The 23,154-nt window shown below is 32.2% G+C and overlaps 1 protein-coding gene across 10 annotated transcripts in view; it reads left to right on the forward strand.

Moving 5' to 3' along the window:
* Positions 1 to 23,154, forward strand: part of LOC115232530 (protein CLEC16A) — a 108,524-nt gene that overhangs the window by 49,053 nt on the left and 36,317 nt on the right. For 6 of the 10 annotated variants that reach the window (XM_036500390.1, XM_036500392.1, XM_036500391.1 and 3 more), the window contains 12 exons: positions 1,407 to 1,535; positions 4,974 to 5,107; positions 5,336 to 5,403; positions 6,727 to 6,807; positions 8,011 to 8,116; positions 9,157 to 9,180; positions 9,818 to 9,941; positions 12,228 to 12,417; positions 17,250 to 17,318; positions 18,833 to 18,886; positions 20,037 to 20,147; positions 22,761 to 22,959. In XM_036500390.1, coding sequence (XP_036356283.1) covers positions 1,407 to 1,535; positions 4,974 to 5,107; positions 5,336 to 5,403; positions 6,727 to 6,807; positions 8,011 to 8,116; positions 9,157 to 9,180; positions 9,818 to 9,941; positions 12,228 to 12,417; positions 17,250 to 17,318; positions 18,833 to 18,886; positions 20,037 to 20,147; positions 22,761 to 22,959 — 1,289 coding nt within the window. The remainder of the gene's footprint in view (positions 1 to 1,406; positions 1,536 to 4,973; positions 5,108 to 5,335; positions 5,404 to 6,726; positions 6,808 to 8,010; positions 8,117 to 9,156; positions 9,181 to 9,817; positions 9,942 to 12,227; positions 12,418 to 17,249; positions 17,319 to 18,832; positions 18,887 to 20,036; positions 20,148 to 22,760; positions 22,960 to 23,154) is intronic. The other 4 variants (XM_036500398.1, XM_029802459.2, XM_036500396.1 and 1 more) reach the window with 3 other exon arrangements.

Here is a 23,154-nt window from a genome sequence, read left to right on the forward strand (position 1 = left end):
ACTTTTTGGATTCCTCCATTCTTTTGCTTGTCAACTATAACATTGTACTACATGCAATACCCCTCAAGAGCCTCAACTCCAGCAAATGACCGTGGTTAATGAAAGTTTTGAGGTTGTGATTCTTTTTGCTACTTAGTTTAATTAATTCCAATGGTTCTGATGCAGTCACCTTGACATGTTTATCTTTTCTGAGTTACCTGTGTGTATCCTTTAGTGTTAGAGGAGTAAATTAATAATTTTTATATTTGTAACATGCTACTTTGTTAGTCAATTTTTTTTCTACTAATGTCTAAGACTTAAACTACCTTGTTCAAAATGACAGTGCCATGATTAGATGGAACTGTTTTGCAAAACTTGAGTTGGAGTATTTCAACATTTAGTGTTCTCAATATCAAGGATATTGCCTGATAAAACTGACAACACTGGTTTAGTATATACATACAGAGCATAAATTGTCAACAGATGGTCAAAGTGGGGGTGATAACTTTCTATGTGGATAACACAAGTTCAGGGTGATTCAAGGAAATAAAGTGGACCACTTCAATATCAACTGAAAACTGAGAAGGAAGACACAACTAAAAAATACTAGACTTTAATAGCATCTAGCCTTCATACAGAGAAAAATGAACATACAGCAATGATAGTAGTGGAAGTGTTTATCTGAAAATTGACATTGGGAGTTTTAATTTACATGATACTTTGGTGTTGACTCAATGCCAAGAAGAGGCTTGTATGATGACCTGTCAATTTTTAGTTTTGAACTTCAGTACTGAAATTATTATACAGCATTCTTTTAAACTTTTTTTTCGTATATATGCTTTAGCTTTGCTTGCTCTGTTAGATTTTCCTTATGCATTATTTCTTCAATTTTTGTTCTTTTATGCATAAAGTAATGACAAAACCCATGAAATGATGGTAAGTTCTTGATGAGTATAATTGTTGACATAGTTCTAATTCTTAATTGGAACCATTTCACTGCACTTATATTGCTAATGACTATATGGACATCACAACATCTATTTTCCAATATTTAATCACAATTATCATATGTTGGTAGGTAGACTACACAATATATAAAATCAAATGGAAAATTCTTGTAGCTATGTCACACTTAAGCGAAACTACTGTATTTACTCGTGTATAAAGTTGCACCCCTAATTTAATGCTAAATCTTGGTACAAAATTTTTATTTCCTCTTAGTTTTAACTTTGTGCTGTGTATAAATCATACTCCAAGATTTTCAGTTAAAACCAAGTATAAAATTGTGCAATTTATACACGAATAAATACAGTATATGTATATTAATTATAATAACAGGGAAATCATTTAATATTATGTGATAATTTCTATTTGCTTAAATTTGACTTAACTAAACTCTTTTTTTTTCTTTTATGGTTTTTAAACAGGTATTTGTACAGTATTTTATGTAAAAATCAAACAGTGACTGAAAATAACCGGTGCCTGCTGGTGGAGACATTGAGATCTATTTCTGAAATACTTATATGGGGGGATCAACATGACAGTTCTGTGTTTGAGTAAGTATTATCATAATCTGTGTTATACTTGTACTTTTCTACTTAACAGTATACGTGATTATTTCACAATTTTCTTACTCAGTGAATTCCTTTAATCCAATGAAAATTATTGTACAGCAAAATAATATCAATATAATAATTTCTTTATATCTTAAAACTAGTGTGGATACAAACACAAATAGCATATATAGTGCTCTTTTGTGCTTCTTTCTCTCTGAATATAAACAATTTTTGATTTATTCTCAGAAAACGAATGTATGTATGTATACATACACATAGCTTGTTGCCATGTGCTGTCCTTTAGGATTAGCACACATGTTGGTGCCACGTAAAAAGCACCTGCTCTGCTACTACATATAAAGCACCTGTGCTGGTGCCATGTTTAAAGCACCCAGTACACATTGTAAAGTGGTTTGCTTTAGGAAGGGCATCCAGCCATAGAAACCATGCCAAAACAGATAATTAGATCCTAGTGCAGTTCTCTGGCTGGCCAGCTCCTGTTAAAACATTCAACAATCTATGCCAGCATGGAGAATGAACATTAAATGATGATGATTTGTTACAGTGAAACATATATCTGAGTTTTGTGGACTGTTATGTATCTTAATTTGTACAGCATGTTGTGTAGTTGCATTGCAATGGCTAGCAGTAGTAAGATTTGTAGTGTAGGTGGAACACAGCTGGAAAACACTGCAAGACTGGCTCAATTCCCACTGAAGCATTTTCACTGACATTGCTAATTCCCTTGGGGAAGGCATGAACATCACCTTTCATTTTTTTTCCCTTTCTGAAGGGTCTATTTACTCCTGATCTCTCTCTCTTTCTCGCATACACTCTGTCAATCAGTTGTAAGCAGAACAACCTAATCAGTCATGGATTGAAGACCATACATTGCATGGATGACTTCCTGGAAGTAATAAATATGTTCTATTTCCTAAGTAATTGATTAGGTTGTGATGTGTATTTGGATATTGCATAGGTCTGGGAACTTTAACCTCCGCAGGCAACAATGAGTTTTTCTGCTTGTGTGAAACCTTATTGGTCAAAATGGTGAAGAGATGATTACCTGGAAGTAGATGTATAATATGAATGGATAATGTGTGTGTGTGTGTGTGTGTGTGTACACATGCATGCACCACATGTATCCTGGTTTTTAGATTAAGTACATTGTGTCACTGTTGTCAGGAAGGAAGATATCTGTATACATTGCCTCAAAATTTTCTAGCCAACTCATGCCAGCATAGCTAAGTGGATATAAAAACAACAACAATGATGATGATGCTGGCATGGATTGGATGGTTTAACCAGGGCTGGGAAGCTGAGGGGCTACACCAAAATCTAGTGTGATTTGGCATGCTTTCTATGGTTGGATGCCCTTCCTAATGCCAACCACTCTGAGAATGTAATGGGTGCTTTTATGTACCACTGGCATGGGTGTCAGTTTGCATGACATCAATATTTACCATGGCTACGATTTCACTTGGCTCGATGGGTCATTTCTTGTCATTTCTCTGAGAGGCCCAGTGTTCAGAAGGTGCTCTTTACATGTCACCAGCATGGGTGCTAATTACATGACACCAGCATCAGCCACATTGCCTACATGAGGCCCAGTGCTGGAAAGGGGCTTTTTATGTGCCACAGCACAGGTGCCAGTTATGTAGATACACATACACCTAGACACAGGTGTGACTGTATGGTAAATTTGCTTCCCAACCACACGGTCTTGGTTCAGTCCCACTGTGTGGCATCTTGGGCAAGTATCTTTTACAGTATCCTTGTGCCAACTAAAGCCTTGTGAGTGGATTTGGGAGATGGAAACTGAAAGAAGCCTATCATATATCTATGTGTGTACCTTTGTATCCATATTTGTCCCCAGCCACTACTTGACAACTGATATTGGTGTGTTTATGTCCTTGTAACTTAGTGGTTCAGCAAAAGAAACTGATAGAATAAATACCAGGCTTTAAAAAAATAAGTCTTGGGGTTGATTTGTTCAACTAAAATCTTTCAAGGGGACACCCCAGCATGGCCACAGTCCAGTACTGGACCAAGTAAATGTTATAATATGTATGCTAAATGAGAAACTGTCATGAGTTGAAATGGATTTGCAATAATAGCCTGAAGATTGTAAATGAGTTTATTAATATAGGAATGGTAAGCTTTGCTGACAATTAAGATTGTTTAAAAAGATATATTACACAATTAAGATCTTTTAAAAAAATATATTTCCTTTTGTTTCATTCTTCCACCTGAGTAGAAATCAATAGCTGTTGCTGATGATATCTAAATGTATATAAACAAATGTATAAAAAAAGAAAAGATTATTGTAGAGTTTGACCTCATGGTCATTGTATCAGTAATTTGGGACTTAGTCCTTTAATTAGTTTTCCTTTTTGAGTGAAACATTGTTTCTCTAGAATTGTTGGAAGATAGAAATATTATCAAGATGTTAATACTATGTCTTTAAAATTTTGCAACAGAAGGTTGATGGAGGGAATAGGAAATGTTTATGTGTAAGTTTTATAATGAAATAACCATAAAATAAAGTTATTTATAACAGTGTACTTTTTCATGGCTTATGCAGTTATTTTAGTCCCAGTACACACTCTCAAATCAAGTTTCATGCCAACAAGTGTAACTCAACCCAAAATATATTTTTCTATATTTGATCATTCAGCACAGTCTAGCATATATATCTTTATAGGGTTAGAAGCTGTGATTGTTACAATAATATCAGTTCAAATGCTTTACAGTGTTGTGTTTTGTTCTCCTTGTTTTACCTTTCAACCTTCAGTTGGAGAAGAACATTACTGGATCAATTTATTGAGTATACTCCTCCCATAACATATTTAATGATCTTCTTTTACTCTAAACACAATATAAAAAAAACCAATAAATTTCATAGATACTAACAAGTTGATAAAATTTTTAAATGTCTAAAATGATTTGTTTTTAATAAGATTATATCCCCCCCCCCAACACCTTAAGAGTGTATCATCATCATCATCATCATCATTTAGCGTCCGTTTTCCATGCTAGCATGGGTTGGACGGTTCTACTGGGGTCTGTGAAGCCAGAAGGCTTCATCAGGCCCAGTCAAATCTGGCAGTGTTTCTACGGCTGGATGCCCTTCCTAATGCCAAAATATATATATTAGTTCTAGTTGGTTTAATCTTGATTCATTATCAGGTATTTTGTTCCTGAACATATCCAGTAATAAAAACCCCAAGGTTGATCAAAGGAATCAAAATGCAGATAGAGATATACACTATAATTTTCCTCAACTTTAGATTAATTTTTAAAAAGTTTTTATCAAGTTCATATTATATTGTTGAAGCTTTTCCTAATATGCCTGGAACACTTTGTATGCAGTAATCTGTGTTATCTTTTGGTTTACTGTTAGTTTAAGATCAATTTTGTTTGATAAATCTTTTACAGCTTTTTCTTGGAAAAGAACATGCTGTCATTTTTTCTACGTTATCTACGTCAAAAATGTGGTCGCTACATCTGTGTCCAGTTGTTACAGACTTTAAATATTTTATTTGAAAATATTAGTAATGAAACCTCATTGTGTAAGTATATATCATACTTTCATTTACTTTGTTTATGAATGATATATAAAAAAAAACCCAGTTGTATTTTTTTCCTTTTTCAATCCTTACACCTTCAAAATTGATCTACTTCTAATTTGAAGAAATTAAATGTTGTATCATCTGTAATATTATTAGTAATCTTAATAACCATTCAATAATTTGGAGATATTTTCAAAAGAATAATTGTATGTTTTCTTCTTTTTCCAGACTATTTACTCTCAAACAACCACATCAACTCTATCATTGTTCATAAATTTGATTTCTCAGATGAAGAGGTAAGACAGCAAACTAAGTGAGGTTTTTGACTAAATATACTTACCATCACTTCATCGAATGCTTAAAATCTGATATTGTATAAAGCTAAAATTGTGATATATGAGATCTACTACTCATCTAAATATCTCACTATTTCATTGGACACCCAAAAATATGATGGTGGCTTGAAAAATTCAGGGAAAATCTGTACCTTAAATATTTAAAGGAAAATTTTGTATACCCCAAATTTTTATTTGGATTACATTTATCACTTTGTTTGAGTAGTGGCAGACCTGTGCCATTTTAAAATCCTCTTGGAATAGTGAATGGTAATTGGGCTTATTTTGATAAACCAATGTCATTGTTGTACTGGCACATGACAGAAAAATATAGAAGGAAAATATAACCATGTTAGTTTGATTGCAATAGTATCCCTCGCTTGTGTGTAGAGATTCAATGGATAAACAACTGTGTAGCAATTGTGATATAACCAGTAATCTTATCTTAATAGCCTTTACTTAAAAAGTAATTCTCTGATTTTTCTCTGAAATATTTAAGGTCCTTAACAAGGTTTTGCTTATTTAACATAGCTATTTTATAAGTACCATACTTTGTTATTGAGTGATACTCCTAAAAGCATGCAGATGTCAAAAAAAGCTTCTCTTCAGAAATGTGCCTTTTTTTACCTAAATGCACATTTAATTTGAGAGAGTGAGAAACAAAAAATCCCAGAAAGAGAATGCACATTTTACTCTCCTCTTCAGCACATAAAAACGTAAAAACCAATAAGAATATAATCTAATTTAGCATCTTTTTGTTGTATTGACTTTTATGTGATTGGGTCAAATGAAACTAACAAAGATTTGTTTTATTCTAATTACTATATTTTTATATACTATATATTTTTATAAAATATTTTATATTTTATTCTAATTACTATATTTTTATATTATATTTTATTTTACTATATATTTTATATTTTTATAGCCACAGACTATATTGATATGATGTTAGTCTGTCTGTTGGCCATAGATCCATACTTTGTGTCCCAGGATTACTCAGCGTTAGTGATCTAGGAATTTAACACTGGTTCAGTCCATCTAAGTACCATGTGTAGGTACAGCTAACTTCTAGAAGTAGCATAAACAATTTAACTTTGTTTCATTGATTTGATGTGCTGAGTTAAAATCCTTTCATTGTGGTAGTTTCAAGAATAATGGGCTCTACTCAGTTAACTTATCCTAGCAAAATTACTTGATGTATTTTTCATGTCTTCTTATGGTATTCAATATGATTGCCTTTATTGTAACTTTTTGTTAAAATCTGTTAACCATATCTTACAGGTGATGGCCTACTATATTTCATTCTTGAAAACATTGTCTTTAAAACTAAACCGACATACAATTCACTTTTTCTACAATGAGGTAAGTATTGGTCCTTAGGTTTTACATTATTTTTATATATTGCCTTCTTCTTTTATTACATTTCTCCACTTGCCATAGAAAAATATAAAGAATTATAGTATGAATACATTTCCTTTGTTTTTCATTTTAAAAATAATTTGAGATAACATTCTGCTCATGAGAATAGTCTTTGGGTATTTGTAAATTGTCATACACCAAAACAGTTGTAAAAATAATTATAAGAAGGAGTTTCACTATATCCCCCTCCTCCATGACCAACACAATTATTTAATCTTTAGAGGTATGTTACAAGTGATTTGGATATTGCTCTGTTGGCAACCTTGATTATCAAAATATAATTTGATTTTTACCTTCTAGTGTGCCATCACCTCTTCTTATCTGGAGCCAATTCTATTGAAATCCATCCCTCATTCTTATCACCTTCCCACGATTCATATTTACCACTGACCACTTCTCCACCCTTGTTCACCATTCACCACCCATCTCTCCACAAACTCTTGCAACCTCTACTAACCCACCTATCCCAATCTGTCCTTATAAGCTCTTTAATTCACCTTGTGCATTGAGGACACATTCTTATATCTTGTTACCATTTTTATCTCTCTTCCAGCTCCATCCCAGTTACTCTCATTTACCTTTATATAATGAAAGGTAGCCATGTATCTCCTCTACTGCAAGAAACCTGTTCCTTCTATTGTACTTTAACATCTATCATAAAGCCACTTTTCTCTCTATTAAGCTCCCACTTGGTCTTATTCAAGGGGGCTTTTTAGTCTTGTGAATTATATGTTGATATGTCACTCTCACTAGAAGCCTATCACGTGCATGTATGTGCATGTGTATATATGATGGTGTGTATATATATATATATATATATATATATAGTGGTTGTATGTGTGTATATCCTTGTCTTGACCTCCTATGATAATTATAAAATATTAACATCATATAGATGGTGTCCTTTGTTTCCAAACTTCTGTGAAAACATGTCTAACCAGGAAGAAGCATTCCCTTACTTGGCAACAGGAAAGGCATCTAATCATAGAAAACCTGCCTCAACAAATTCTGTCTGACTTGTGCAAGCATGGATAAGAGGATGTTAAAATGATGAAGATGATATACATATAGATATATGATGATGAAGGTTTCTTAGGACTACTTTCTCTTGTAAAAATTTCTTCTTTACTATCTTTTCTTTTGCAGCATACAAATGATTTTGCACTTTATACAGAAGCCATAAAATTTTTCAATCAGCATGAGACTATGGTCCGAATTGCTGTCCGAACTATTACTTTAAATGTATATCGAGGTGAGTGAGATGCAACCCTTACACTATTACATTAAATGTATTTTAGAAGCAAGTAATGACACTATCTGTACAATGGATGTATGGTATGAAAACAACTAGAAGTTAGTCACAGTTCTATTTTTAATATTCTATTCAAGGTTTTAAAACATTTGTCAAAATGTAGTTTCTTTTTTATACATTGTAAACAAAAATGCATATAGACTAATGAATGACTTGGTTAAAGTAATGGCTAAGTGGACTGATTTACTGATATAAAATTTAGATTATTATTATGAATGAAGGAAGTTTACTTTCTGTTCTATATAATGTTTATGAAGATAAAAATCATGATAGTTTGATGGATAGCATGAACTTGAAACATTGTAAATGACCACAGTATGTATGAAATTGTTGTATATAAGGAAACATTAGTTATAGGGAGATAAACAAAAGTTTTAAAACTAGCCTTAGTGAAATAATGAAATCAGTTTAAAGAAAGGCAGTATTCTCCTATTGTATGGTGTCAATGTGGGTTTTAAGTGTATCATTAAAGGTATTATTTTAATGTAGTGCATCTAAATCAGCCAGAAGCAGTGAGAACAAATATTTTCAAATGCCAGACATGAATTCAAAGCTTCTAAGCTAGTGGATCCTCACAGTATGATCAAATAGCATAGTTCACAGTAGCTGAAGCTATGTCATCTTTTGGTATATATTTATAGTTAGATGGCCTGGGTTGAGCTAAATGTTTTAGCCACTGTCATTGTGCATCATTGGTGAGTATATATAATTTACTCTTTGCCTGATCACCTGATACATTATTGACTCTTGTTCCACTGTTTAGGAATTTCATATTTCCAGGAATTGCAGAGATACTTATTCAATGAGGTTTAATATATCCTTATACTGAAGGATTAATTAAATAAGTTTGATTTTATTTTTGAGATAATTAAGGAGGAATAGTGAGATACTTTGCTTGGAGGAAGCTTGAATAGATTGTTAATTTAAGTATTTGTGGAATTTAATCTTGGAAAAATTATGAAGTTTAGTCTTTTTTTCAGTATATCATTGGAAGACATTGTCAGGTATGAAGAAGGTTGATAAAATATTTGGAGATGGTTACTAAATAGCCTTGATTTAATATTATTTAGATGTGATCTCTTCACTACTAAACATTTTCCTGTCTAATCTGCTGCTTTCTCAGACTTTTTAAAATATATTTTCTTCATGCTGTAATGGTGGAAGCTTTCCTGGACATCTTTGCCATCTTGACACAAAACTTTCAAACCACCATTTAATGTTTATACTGGGTTTAATTTGAAATTCTTCATTCAAAACTATTTTTGTTGAACCTCAACTTAGAAAATTTATTTTTTCTTAAACTATCTTACTTCTTTGATCATTTTTTTTTATTTTAGTAAATTTAAGGACCACTGAGATGGTTAGATCTTGGTGTCTCATAACTGTGTTTCAATCTTTCTGTAGTAGCCATTGCCTTTCACCCTTCTAATGCTAATTAAATAAATACCAGTTAAATACTAGGATCAACTCATCATTTCTCTTCAAAAATTGTGACTTGTGAAAAGAAATTTATTTTAACAATCTTTAGCTATAAATTTAGATATATATCCTAAAATATGATTTGCAAATTAACATTTCCTTTATATTGAAATATATATAATTTGATTTTAAAGTAAAATTGTTAATTTTTTTTTTTTCCAGTGGATGATAAAGCAATGTTGAGATATATTCGGGATCGAACAGCAGCTCCTTATTTTTCAAATCTTGTTTGGTTTATTGGTAACCATATCTTAGATCTTGACTGTTGTGTACGCAATGATGCTGAGTAAGTATTTCTTTCACCGCTTCCAAAATATATCCCAGTAATAGTCTTAGCTGTGTTGATTTAACACACTTACTAGCTATTTCATCTGTCTTTTGCTTGTATCTTTTATTTCCTAATCTTCTATCAGATTGGATTGCTTTGCAAATATAATATTGATATTTGTATACAGATTAGAGAATAATGTTTTGAGATTCTTAAAGTAAATAAATTATTTTATAATATGGATTATGTTCTTCTGCAACAATTAAAATGTACATTTTTAATTTAAATATTTGAATAATTAATTTCAAGATTTGATTAAAAATTTTAATGAGGTTTAATATAAAATATACATTGTCGTGTGTCTCTAAATATTTGTATGTGTACAGGTGTTCCAAATGTACTACTGTTAATGATTAGAGGTATAAAATATAAGAGGAAATGCAGAAAGAGTTCTAGAACATGTATGTGTATGTAGATTTGAAATAAGTATCCATATGAAATGTTTGGAAATTTTTTAAACCAGAAAAAATTCAATACAAGTAATATTGGGGAGATTTTTTTCCCCATTGCTATATCTAGAGTGCTGTGTGGTTGTTGTCATAAATATATCAGTTGGAAAGAACAGATCTATTTACTGAATGATTGACTGTGAGATTTATTGGTTTAGTGACTATTTGGGAAACTGGAGTACCATATATATATATATATATATATATATATATATATATATATATATATATACACACACACACACACATAGAGTGCAGTGAATATATTATCATCTAAATTATGCAAAAATGAAAATAACACTGACATCTTATTTTAACAGATATATTTATCAAAATTACATAAAAATATCTTGAAATACTAAAGAGTAAATTTATTCAATAAAATCACCATTGATTTCAACCACGGCCTCCAGATGGCTTTGGAATCTCCTGCAACTCTTCTGGATGGTCTCCTTGTTTAAGTTGGTGAATGCTGCCATAATCCTTACCTTCAGTTTATCTTTCGTGTTACAAGGGGTTTTGTTGGTCTCTTGTTCAGCTGTGCCCCACACATAATAATCAAGGAGGTTGCAGTCTGGGGAGTTAGGTGGCCAGATTATTAAGAGGTAGGTGATGTAGTCACAAAGATTGTCTGACAGCCATGACTGAGTTCTCCCGCTTGTGTGGAATGGTGCAGAGTCCTGTTGCCAGACATTGGGTCTTCCAGCAGCCATCCTCTTGACCAAGGGCAGCACTACCTTCTCCAGGTACTTGATGTTGGCCTCCATGTTAAACCTGAGGCCATGTGGGCAGATGAATCAAGGCATAACGTCACCATCACTAGTGGTCACTCCATACACCATGATGCTGACTGGATGTTTGATTTTAATCACCAGTACATGTCCTCAGATTGACACCCAAACACGCTGAAATATTCATACTGGAGCTTCCAGTGTGAATGCCAAGCAGTACAGCATGCTGTTTCCAGATTTCTGGCAGAGTGAATTGCGTCATGGTGCTGTTTTTCTCAGATGATGCTCAACTGACCCTACCATACTGTGTAGTTGACAATCAAAAACAAACCAGGTGCATGCGCAAAAATAAAAATATAAAATGCCAATGATTTACCCATTGCACCCTGTATATATATATAATATATATATATATATATATAAAATTAATTAAGGGTAGAAATTGATATTAGTCAATTAAAACCAGTGGTCTAGCATATTAAAAAGAATCCAAAGATTAAAATATTTATATATACCAATTAAGGACTGAACACGAAAAGTGGACAGTCAACATGCTAGATATAGACGTCAAATTGCCATTCTCCACAAAGATTATGTTCTCAAATAAAACATATTTTATATATACATATAGTTGACTCTTGTTTTTTTATACATCCTGCTAGGCCTTAGGCTTATAGTATAATGAATAAAAGTAAATATGTAAAAGATTTTTGAGTGCAAAGATATTTGAGAAAATTGCATCATGTAGATCTGACAATTTCCAGATTTAGGAATTATAGATGATGAATAATTACAGGAATGATGCGATAAGCATTAATTAAAAGAAAATTCTGGATACCATTTAGCTATAATGATCCTTGCATTAATTTTGTTTATTAAATTATAATTATTAATAGTAGTTAGTATTTAGATTTTGCCACAAAGTAAAGTTTGTGTAAAGGGAAACAGCTGTTCAAAGTATTTTTTTATGAGCTTAATAAACAGATACACAGTATTATTTTTGTAATATAGACTATTGTGGTTAATTATTTGTAAATCATGGTTTCTAACATGCTATTTTTCAGTCACCAAAGTCGAGATAGACTGGCTGACCTAGTTGCTGAACATTTAGACCACTTGCACTACCTCAATGATATTCTCTGTCTCAACATAGACGAACTCAATGAAGTGCTTGTTGAGCATTTGCTGAATCGATTACTTATTCCTCTTTATGTGTACTCTTTGACAAAGAGGAAAAAGTACTCAAACAGACAGGTAAGATTGTCAAATGTGAGGGACCAAATTTTTTGTTCACTTACAAAAAAATATTTCGGATTTGAAATAACATTTTTAAAGCTACCTTTATTCCTTATTTTAAGTAAAGGGCCAGGAAATTTCACATAAGTAATAATTTACTCACTGGTGTTGATAAAATAGATATTCTATTTGGTAAAATTTAGACTCTGTTGTAACATAAGGTAATGTAGATTATGCAACTTTATATTCCAAACCATATATGCTTTATTCATAGTTTGTTATTTATTTATTTATGTTTTGGTTACTGTGTGATCAAGAAGGGGAGGGTAGCACCTATGATCCTTTAAGTTTTTTAGGGGCTCTAAGACTGGTGAAAAGAAGGGAAGAGGTTATCCTCAAATTGGAAAACTATCTTAAATGCTTGTAATAGAGTGAACTCTACTAAAGGCACCCAACGATCTGGTGGTGGTGTTAAATTGGGCAACAGATAAAATTTACAACCCAAGAACTTTAAATACAAATAGCTGGAACAAATACCACAAGGTATCATGTCTAACCTCCTTACAATTCCTCCAACCCATTACCACCTTGAACTAGTACTTTTATTAATTGATCCCAAAAGGATGAAAGCAAAGTTGATTGGTAGGATTTGAATTCACAGCATAAGGAACCAGAACAAATAATTGCTTCAAATTTTGGCACAAGGCCAGCAATTTTAGGGAGAGGAAGTTAGTTGACTACATTGATCTCACTACTTGGTTGGTACTTAATTTTATTGATCCTAAAGGATGAAACGCAAAGTTGACCTTGGAAGAATTTGAACCCAGAACGAAAAGAGCTGGAACAAATAATGCAAGGCAATTTTTGTCCTGTTTGCTAATGACTCTGCCAGTTCATCACCAATGTATATGCATTTTAGCATTTTATATAATTATGTATAATTGTTTTGTTTTATAAGTTAATGAGGAAGAGAGGGCAGGTTCATTTACAGGTCATGCCAGGTGCAGTTGATGTCCAACCCAAATATCGAGGTCAATGTCTTTAGAAAAATTGCATGTAAAGAGCGAACCAGAAGACTTGTTCAAATGCTTGCAATTAATTAAAATTTTTTTCAAAATACTCAAGAGCCAGGTGGTGGTATTAAACCTAATGGCATATTTGAGTTGTCATCCATGTAGTCTACTATAAAGTACAAATGGCTAGACTAATGACTTCAAAAATCATGAGCTCAAACAATACTATAGCTCACATGTTGTTTGTGAAGCTCATAAGTCTGCTCTTTTTTTCTTGTTGCTTGACTGCTTAAATTAATTTCACTTCAAATAAAATAAGTGCTAGTTTCTGAACCCCAGTCCTGTATCCTCGAACCAGTTATTGAAACTTATACACTGCATGTAAATGTGTTTTTTAGCGTTACGTATTGAGTATTTTTCTTCCTTGAAGTTGTTGGTGATTCTTCTTTCTTTCAGATTTTAACCCTTTTGCTACCATTTTACTTTGAAATTATTAAGAATTTGGAGGAATTTAGTTAAATAACTAATTTTTTTCATTATTACCGTATACGCCAGCATATAAAATGACTTGATGTACAAGACAACCCCCAGGATTTCCATTTAAAAAGTGGGTTTTGAGCTATACTTGTTGTATAAGATTATTCCAGGTTTTTATGGAAAATGGCTCAAGCACCAAAGGTTCATAGCTAAAGGGGTTGGGTGGACTGTAATTTCCCTAGTGGCCCTAAAGCTTCTGCTTTGTGTTTCAATAGCATTTTAACTGTTTCAATTAGTAAACTTTGTATGCAACAGTTCTGCAGTCTTGGTTGTTTAAAATTTAACCAGCACTTTTCAAAAAATGGCCAAATATTGTAAATTATCTCCTGTAATACACACCAAATGTACCTGACTGGTGTAAACACTACCATAGTAATGCCACTTAGGCATCGGTCAGTTTACAGGAACTAACACGTATTATGTAGTGGTGAAGTTAGTAATTTTAGTGTCAAGACCTATTGGCAATTTCTAGATATTTTAGTTTCCTATCTCAGTACAAAATCATTTTTTTTTTTTTTTTACATGAAGTGACTACACCATGAAGCTGTGACTTTGAAGTCTTTGCTGTGCTCTTTGAAGGCTTTAGCCCACTTAAGTGCACAAATGGTATTTTATTTCTTGAAACAACGTATCCATTTTGATGCTGCTCACAGACCATGTCTACTACATGCTTCTCTAGAATCAACTAGTGTGCAGTGCCTTCTCTCATTGTTCAGTTTTACTTTTAAGTCTTCCTTTAATCTCCAAACTCTTACCATCTTCTCAGTTACACTATATTCTCTTGCAGCAGCATAGTTGTTGTGGGACTTGATGTATGCTACCACTTTCAACTTAAAACCAGCTTCATATTTCCTTTATTTATCACTTGGAGCCATGAAAAGGTTTTACAGTTGCTGGAATTTAATGTTCACCCAGTGAGAGTACCCCTGCTTATGAAAGAGTGACAAATTGAGCCTTTTCAAGAAACCCTGTTTGTAAATGTTTAAAAGTAACTGGTAACTGTAAGATTTATTGTGACTTGGCTGACTGATATGCCGTAACAGGTGGGTTAATTACTTTAAACTATACTTGTCCTGAAATCTCTCAGTTGGTTGAGCACTGTATGAGAGAGAGCACTCTACCAGAGTAATGTAAACAGAATGGACCCAGCTGAATGGGTTGATTGCTTACATTTTTTGTCCGTCAGCTGTTGCAAATGGCGACTAGTATCTGTCCACTAAGTTTGCTGTGCTGTTATTTTAATATAATCTTACTATTAATCCAGCTTCCCAAACATACATGTAAGTATCAGTAGAAAATATTGAGTTGTAGAACCATAAGATCTATGTGATTGTTTTATGGGGTTCACCATCAATATGTGCAAGTATCAGTAGAAAATACTATGTTATAGAACCATAGGGTCTATGCAAGTGCTTTACACTGTTTTCCATTCACATTGGTGCTACTCTATCTAAACCACAGGAAGTTCTGGTTCAGATTTTATGCAGGATGTGTAAGATGACCCCTAGTTTTGGGGTGATGTTTTTTTAAAGTTCAAATTCCATCCTGTATGCCAGTATATACAGTAAATTGGTGTCTAAGGTGGCAAATTGGCAGAATTCTTAGTACGCTGGACAAACTGCTTAGCAGCATTTCATCCATCTTTACATTCTGAGTTTAAATTCCACCAAAGTTGACTTTGCCTTTCATCCTTTCGGGGTTGATAAAATAAGTACCAGTTAAGCACTGGGATCGATGTAATCAATTAGCCCCCTTCCTTGAACTGACTAGCCTTGTGCCAAAATTTGAAACCATTATTAAATTGGTGTTTGGAGCATAACTTAAAAAGATATTCTTATATAATTGTAAAAAAACAGTTTTAATTTAGCTATGAAGTATTTAAAATGGGTGCTTTTATATCATAGCAATATAAGCAATCTCAAGTGGGTTAGTATTATAAAAGTTAATTTTTGGTCCAAAATTGTTAATTTGAACACAAATTACTTTTATACTTCAGTCATTATCAGGCTAGTTATTTAGCTAACACTGTAATATTAAATCAGTTGGTTAATTTTAATTATTTCTGTTGTACATATGTCTCACTTTATATTTTTACTATTGGATTTTCAGCTTTAATAACTGTATTAAATGTGATAAAATATACTTCCCTTTTTCTTTAAATTTTATCATCATAAAAATATTCATTGAAAAGTTAATTAAAATATATATATGTTAAATGGAATGACACAGAAAATTAATCAAGGTACATGCATTAAAATATACATTTTCTATATATCTGTCCAAAATAAAAATTTTTTGAGCTAGACTTTTGCACAAAGACATATTTTGATTATATCTACAAACTATTTATTTCCATCACTATATATATATATATATATATATATATATATATATAGTTCTTTTAGTTTGTTTTCATTTAAATTAGGCATTTTTTTGTATATGTCTCAGTATCATTTCTGCAGGAGACAAAGTAGGACAACCACTGTGCTGATGATGCCTGTTAAGGCAGAAACGTGTTCACAGCTGTCCTTCAAACAATCAGGCCGTTTTTTTCTTTAGTGGCATGTCAGTTTCAGAGGATCTTTGATTCTCTAGATTTAGATTATCTCCCCTTCAAATTTGGAGTTGTTCCAAATATTTACAAGGCAACTGTGTTATCTTCTCTAGAAGATAACACAATAAATCAAGAATTTCTCCTGTATGGTATTTAATATACCTTTATTCATCTTTGTTGTTCAAATACATGCCACTGGCCACTCTGAGTCATTTCTCTTAGTTTATTTTCTTTTTAACATCACAATTTAATTAAAGAATCTAATTAAAGATATATGACAGAATTAAATATTGAAAACTCATATGGTTAAAAAAAAAAGTTTACTTATCTATTCTTGAATATTTTTCAACAGCCATACTTCCACACTTCCTTGAATCATTAATCTTTGTACAAAGTTCTTAAATTTTCATATGCTAAAGCATTGCTTATTAACCCTATCTTCCTTTTGACTAATACAAATTTTCAGAATGTTTCCAATTATTATAATTCTCCTGCAATTTTATCCTTTGATTATTTTATATTGATTTGAAAAATAATCTTCATTTACACTGGAATTATTTGTCCATTTTATAGTGTGTCAGATTGACTTGAATGCTTCGATCAGTAACATCCGAGTTATTTCAGTTGACATATCTCAATTTCACTGAAATGTTTCTTAAAACTTTTGACAGAATCCATGTTTTCTGATTAAGGTGTGAGTGATATTTAGCTAAAGTGTGTCATTTTGTATTTGTCGGCTTTTGCAGAAGTCTGTTGAATCTCCCGTGAAATGTTTGAATCTAAATGTTGCCATGGACAATTCAGAGAAGCCACAGGTCAGCTTTAGTGCACAGACAACCATTTCTTGTCCATTTCTTTTTACCTTTTCAATCATAGCTTTAGTTTTGGTTGTTGTGTAATATTTTCTCTCTGAGTCTTTGATATAAACTTTTTGTTTATTAATTTCTTTTGCATATCACCATATTCTCAGCACAAGTAGACATAGAAAAAAATTGGAATACCTTAGTGGAAAAAAAACAAATTCTTTGCAGTTTGTTAACATTTTTTCAAAGAGCGGTGGATTGGCAGAATTGTTAGAGTGTCGGACAAAATGCCTTGTTGTATTTACGGCCCTTTACATTCTGATTTCAAATCCTACCGAGATCAATTTTGCCTTTCATCTATCCAATAAAATATATACCATTTAAGTTCTGGGCTTGATTTAATCAACTCTTCCTTTCTCACAAAATATGTGACCTTGTGCTAATTTTTTTTTTTTTATGACATTTACATCTGTATCTTTTAGTTTCTTTTCACAAATGTTTTGATAGTCATTTTAAACAAATATCTGTATTGCTCTGGACGTTTAGATGTAGCAGAAATTATTTATTAAAATATGTGCATTAGATCACTCAGAAATGTATATTATGTTATTGTTTTTCTTAGCTTTTTTCTTTTTCTTTCTCTCTCTCTCTCTCTTTTTTTTTTTTTTTTTTTAAATAACATGAGAATCAGTTTTGTTTTGAAATTTCCAAGAACCTTTAAATATTCTGATCTAAGATCAAAGACCAACATTAGCTAAACTGAGTGTCAAGATTTTAAATGTATTTGTTACTCGTTATGTTGGTCATGTAGCTAATAAATCTCTGTAGTACTATTGGTTTCTTTTCAGTGTTGGTTAAAGTTAGATTTCTGGACTGATACGAGTGTTTTTTTTAAACAACTCTGCAATTAAGAGAATAAACTTCTCTGATCACTTTGGTACCTTGTAGATAGGTTCTGATAGGTTCACTATCAATTTTTGGTCATAATAGATGTGCTTTTGTATAAAGAGAAACTTCTTGGCTGCAGGTTTTTGATATCCTGTATCATATTTGTCATTGTCTCTCTCTATATACACACATGTGTGTATGCACTTTCTTTCTTTCTTGCACACATAGTGTAGCAAGCATTACAGCTGATGATATCATTGATGAAAGTTATCTAATAAGAAGATATCTCCCTCTTGTCTTCTATTATGAATGTTCTATGTTTTATGGATGTTTTAAAAAGATGGAAAACAAAGAAAAACCAATATAATTTGAAGAATTTTGTGGTGGTTATTTCTCTAAACATGAATCCCAAAATAGTCATGCCAAAGACAAATCTTGGTTTTAAAAGATTTACCAACTTACACTGGCAAATAAAATATTGAAATAAATTTTCCCATCTAAACTTATTCCAAAGATTTAATTTCCACTCGATCTTGTCTTAGCAATCATAAACAACAAACTGGCTATGTAAGTATGAATACATTTTTCTAATTCAAAAACTATTTCAATCAAATTTTTATTTTCTTTTTATTATACAGCCAGAAGAAAGAAAACATGTTAGTTCAGTGGTATCATTGTTTCTTTTGTCACAGGTAAAAGTAATTTACTAATTTTTTTCTTTTTTACTGACAAATCTTTCCAGTAACTAGCATTCTTATGTTACAAATAAATGTAGAGTTGAACAAAATGTCCTGCATGTATTTAGTAACATCCCTTTGGAGTTAATAAGAATTTTGTTGATATAATTCATTATACTCTTTCCCAAATTTGTCACTGTGTCGAGTTAGAAATCATTAGGTGATGGGTTAATGCGATGCCCTATTTAGTTACATCTCGAGAACAATGCTGCCAAAGATGACTAACTGTACTTGTCATCCTTCTGATTTGATAAAATCAGTGCAATTCAAATACTGCAGTTGATTTACTTGACTGTGTCCTTTCCATAAATTTGTGCTCTGTTCTTGTGGCTGAGATAGTTGGCGTCTTCTACTTATGAAATTTAAATCTTGTTAGAGTCAATATTGTCTATTAATTTCTTGATGTAATAAGTACTAATCGTGTCCTAAGATCGATTCAGTTGTCAAGACTGGTGGTTAAATATTACAAAAATTAATTTGTGTCCTATAAAATGTAATGATGATGAATACCATATGTCATCAGCCTCATTTTATGTCTGATCTCTATGCTGGCATGGTTTGGATGACAGATCACTACAATCTAAGTCAGCTCCTAATTGGAGTTATTGAAACCCCCATCCACCCACTACCACAAAGGTTGGAGACTTCCTCTTGCTTGTATGTTCTGTTTTAACATGTTTTTTATGGTTGGGTGTGCTTCCTAATATCAGTCATTTTGCAGAGAGTGTACTGGTAGATTCTATCATTGCTTTCAGTTTTAGAAAGGTGTCAGGTCTTTGACAGGACAAAGCTTAAAGGTTTTCTTGACTGTATTGTCTCTACTCATTCATCAACTACTTAAATACATCCAGAGTTTACTGGATGCAATTTATATGTGACAAAGATATCTTCCAATTGTCTAACACTGTTGGTTTTAAATTCCAGCCTATTTATATTATCTAGGCAAGAGGTATATATAAATGGTTCTCTATCTTTTAAACTTTCTATGAGTAAGCTCTTCTCATCTCTTCCTACCCCACTGTGTTGTAGTTGAATCACAATGTTAAAGTCATGAAATTACCCATTTTAACAATGCTTTTATATTTTTTATTTTACCTATTTCTAGGTGTTTCTTATTATTAGTCATGCTCCTCTTGTTCGTCAACTGGCAGAAATCATATTTCAAGGAAATATTTGTCTCACGAGAGTTGATGCACGAGAGGATTCTCCAAAATTAGTAAGTCCAATTGATTTCTTCTTTTGTTAATTTACTGAGCAGTGACCTTTCGTGCTGATCACACTGAAATTTCATGTAATAGGTTAATATGTAGTCAAGTGTGGCTGTGTGGTAAGAAGACTGTTTCCCAACCACATGGTTCTGGGTTCAGTCACACTGCATGGCATTTTGGGTAAATATCTTCTACTATAGCCTCAGGCTGACCAAAGCCTTATGAGTGAATTTGGTAGATGAAAAACTGAAAGAAGCCCTTCGTGTGTTTGTCCCCCAATGCCACTTGACAACCAGTGTTGGTGTGTTTGTCTCTGTAACTCTGTGGTTCGACAAAAGAGACCAATAGAATAAGTACCAGGCTTATCAAAATGTAAGTATGGGGTGGGGAGGTCAATTCATTCAACTAAAAATTCTTCATGATGGTGCTCCAGCATTGCCATAGTCTAATGACTGAAACTAGTTAAAGATAAAATGTTGTGAATAATTAATTTGTTTTCGACATTAGATAATTTCTCTTATAGGAAAAGTCAAATTTACAAAACTCCATATTACATTTACATATGTATATTTCAAGTTTAACTTGAGCAGTTTAGCAGTCAGCAAAATGACCTCTGTCCATTAACTGTCCTGCACAAGCATTGATTTTACTCTGTATGTAATTGATATCTTTCTGCTGTTGAATGGGGGCAAAATTTTTACCACACAGGACAAAATGCTGAGCAGAATTTCTTCTGGCTCTTAATGTTCTGAGTACAAAAGCTGCTGAGGTCAACTTTGCTTTTCATCCTTTCAGATCGATAAAAAAGTACTAGTTGAACAGTGAGGTTAATGTAATCAGCTTATCATTGCTTTCAAAATTGCTTGCTCTGTCATTGTACAAAAGATAGATTGGTCTTTTCGCAGCTAAGAAAAAGAAGCTTTTATTATTTGGAAATTTGTTTATATTACTGTTCTAAATGAACAATTTGGTTATAATTTGATTTCTGAAAAATGATTATAGAAATTTCCACATTATTGTGACCCAGTATTCAATGAAGTTATGCCTCTAGTCAACACAGTTACCAATGAATTCTTTCTTCTTACTGCCAAGATCTATTTTAGTATCATATTTTTTTTATAATTCAAGTATCAGTAACAAGTAGAATGAAGCTGTAAGTTCCTATTCAGTTTGACATTTTTCAATTTCCTACATAAAACTAGATTATTTATGTTAGTAATGCTATTGAGAAAAGTGTGTGGCCTTGTGCCTTTGAGATTAATTAGCATAAGTATCAGTTTATTGTAGGTCATTCCAATCGAATTTTCAAAATGCATATATATATATCATCATCATTTAACGTCTGTTTTCCATGCTAGCATGGGTTGGACTATATAAATAAATAAATAAATAAATGAATGGAGTTAAATGCAGGTGTTATTCAAATCTTTTTACTTTTGACATATGTTTCAAAGAAAACACTGGTATTATTCCAGAAGGAATAAAATGATGTAAAACAATGCAATCTTCTCATCAGGGAAAGAAAGAAACCAAACACATCAAGAAATTTTAACAGAATGTGATGACTGCATATATGATGAAGGGAATGCTTGTAAGATTTAAAAAAATAAAATGTTAATAGATATAATGTCAAAGGTAGTTTATAGAAAGAGGAGGAGAAAGAAAGAAATTAGCAGAAAACTGACAGTGGAGAGATATAGAGTGATAGTTGAATAAGAATAAAGCTTAAAGGCTTGGAAGTAGATATATTTAGTGGAAGTGAAATGTAAAAAGTCCGTCAAAGGTCAAATTTTATAGAATGGCAGAAATCACTTATAGGAACTAAAGGTATGTTTTTGACAATGATTGCAACGATAAATGCGTTTTATAAACATGCTTACAAGAAGATTCTCCCAGAACAGGATGAAACACATTTCATCATTACAAAGCGGACAAAAAGATTTACCTTTATCATACGGAAATGATATAGATAGAATATTCCATTCCAAATCAAATTGTTTATTATGATTATTATCATAATAAACAATTTGATTTGGAATGGAATATTCTATCTATATCTTCACCATAAATCTTTTTTTCGCTTTGTAACAGTGAAATGTACTTAATTCTGTTTTTAGGGAATCCCCTTGTAAACACATTCATATAATGCGTTCATCATTGCAAACATTGCCAGAAACATGCCTTTAGTTCCTATAAGTGATTTCTACCATTCTATAAAATTCAACCTTTGACTGTCTATATATGTAATACAAAAACATTTCACCAAAACCTGGAATTTCTACCTTGGTACTTGTGTGAAATTTTGCTACCCTGGTAACTATTTATTTATTTTTTCTGTGTTATTTGTAAACCTTGAAAAAATGCGCATACTTATATATATATGTGTGTTTGTGTTGAACAAGTAATAATTCTTTACTCAACATTTTGCATTTTAAGCACTCAGTGGTGAAGTATGAGTGGTTAGACTCTGTTGATAAACAGACTTAGTTTTAGGAGTACTACACATTACATGTAGTAATGGTTGAATTGATGACTGTGTGGTGAGGTAGCCAGCACCTTCACTCACAGCCACTCTTTGTTTAAATTCATTTGTTTAAAATTCAAATAATTTGTTTTTACAGAAAGTAAGAGAATTCTCAGCTCCAGAAGAACCTTTAGAGAAAACCCTAGAAGTTAACCGTATGAGGCGTTTTAGGGTATTACAGATGCCAAATGCTGATGGAGAATTTGAAGTCAGTCAAGAAGGGAATTCTACATTTTATATACAAACAGAAGTGGCTGTTCAGGTGGATGATATATCTTCTCCTTCAACAGGCACAGGTAATTTAATAGTAATTTGTTTGATTTCTACTTTATAAAATTTATATGATTTACTGGGATTTTTTGGGGCATATAATGAACAAAGAACATAGTGTGTGTTTTAGAACACAGCTCACAGGTCTTAACATCACCATTGTCATTTTGTGTTCATTTTCCTTCTTGTATTGTCAGAGTTAATTTGTATTCAGAGTTAGT

This window comes from Octopus sinensis, linkage group LG2 (genome assembly GCF_006345805.1).
Source record: "Octopus sinensis linkage group LG2, ASM634580v1, whole genome shotgun sequence".
NCBI lineage: Eukaryota > Metazoa > Mollusca > Cephalopoda > Octopoda > Octopodidae > Octopus > Octopus sinensis.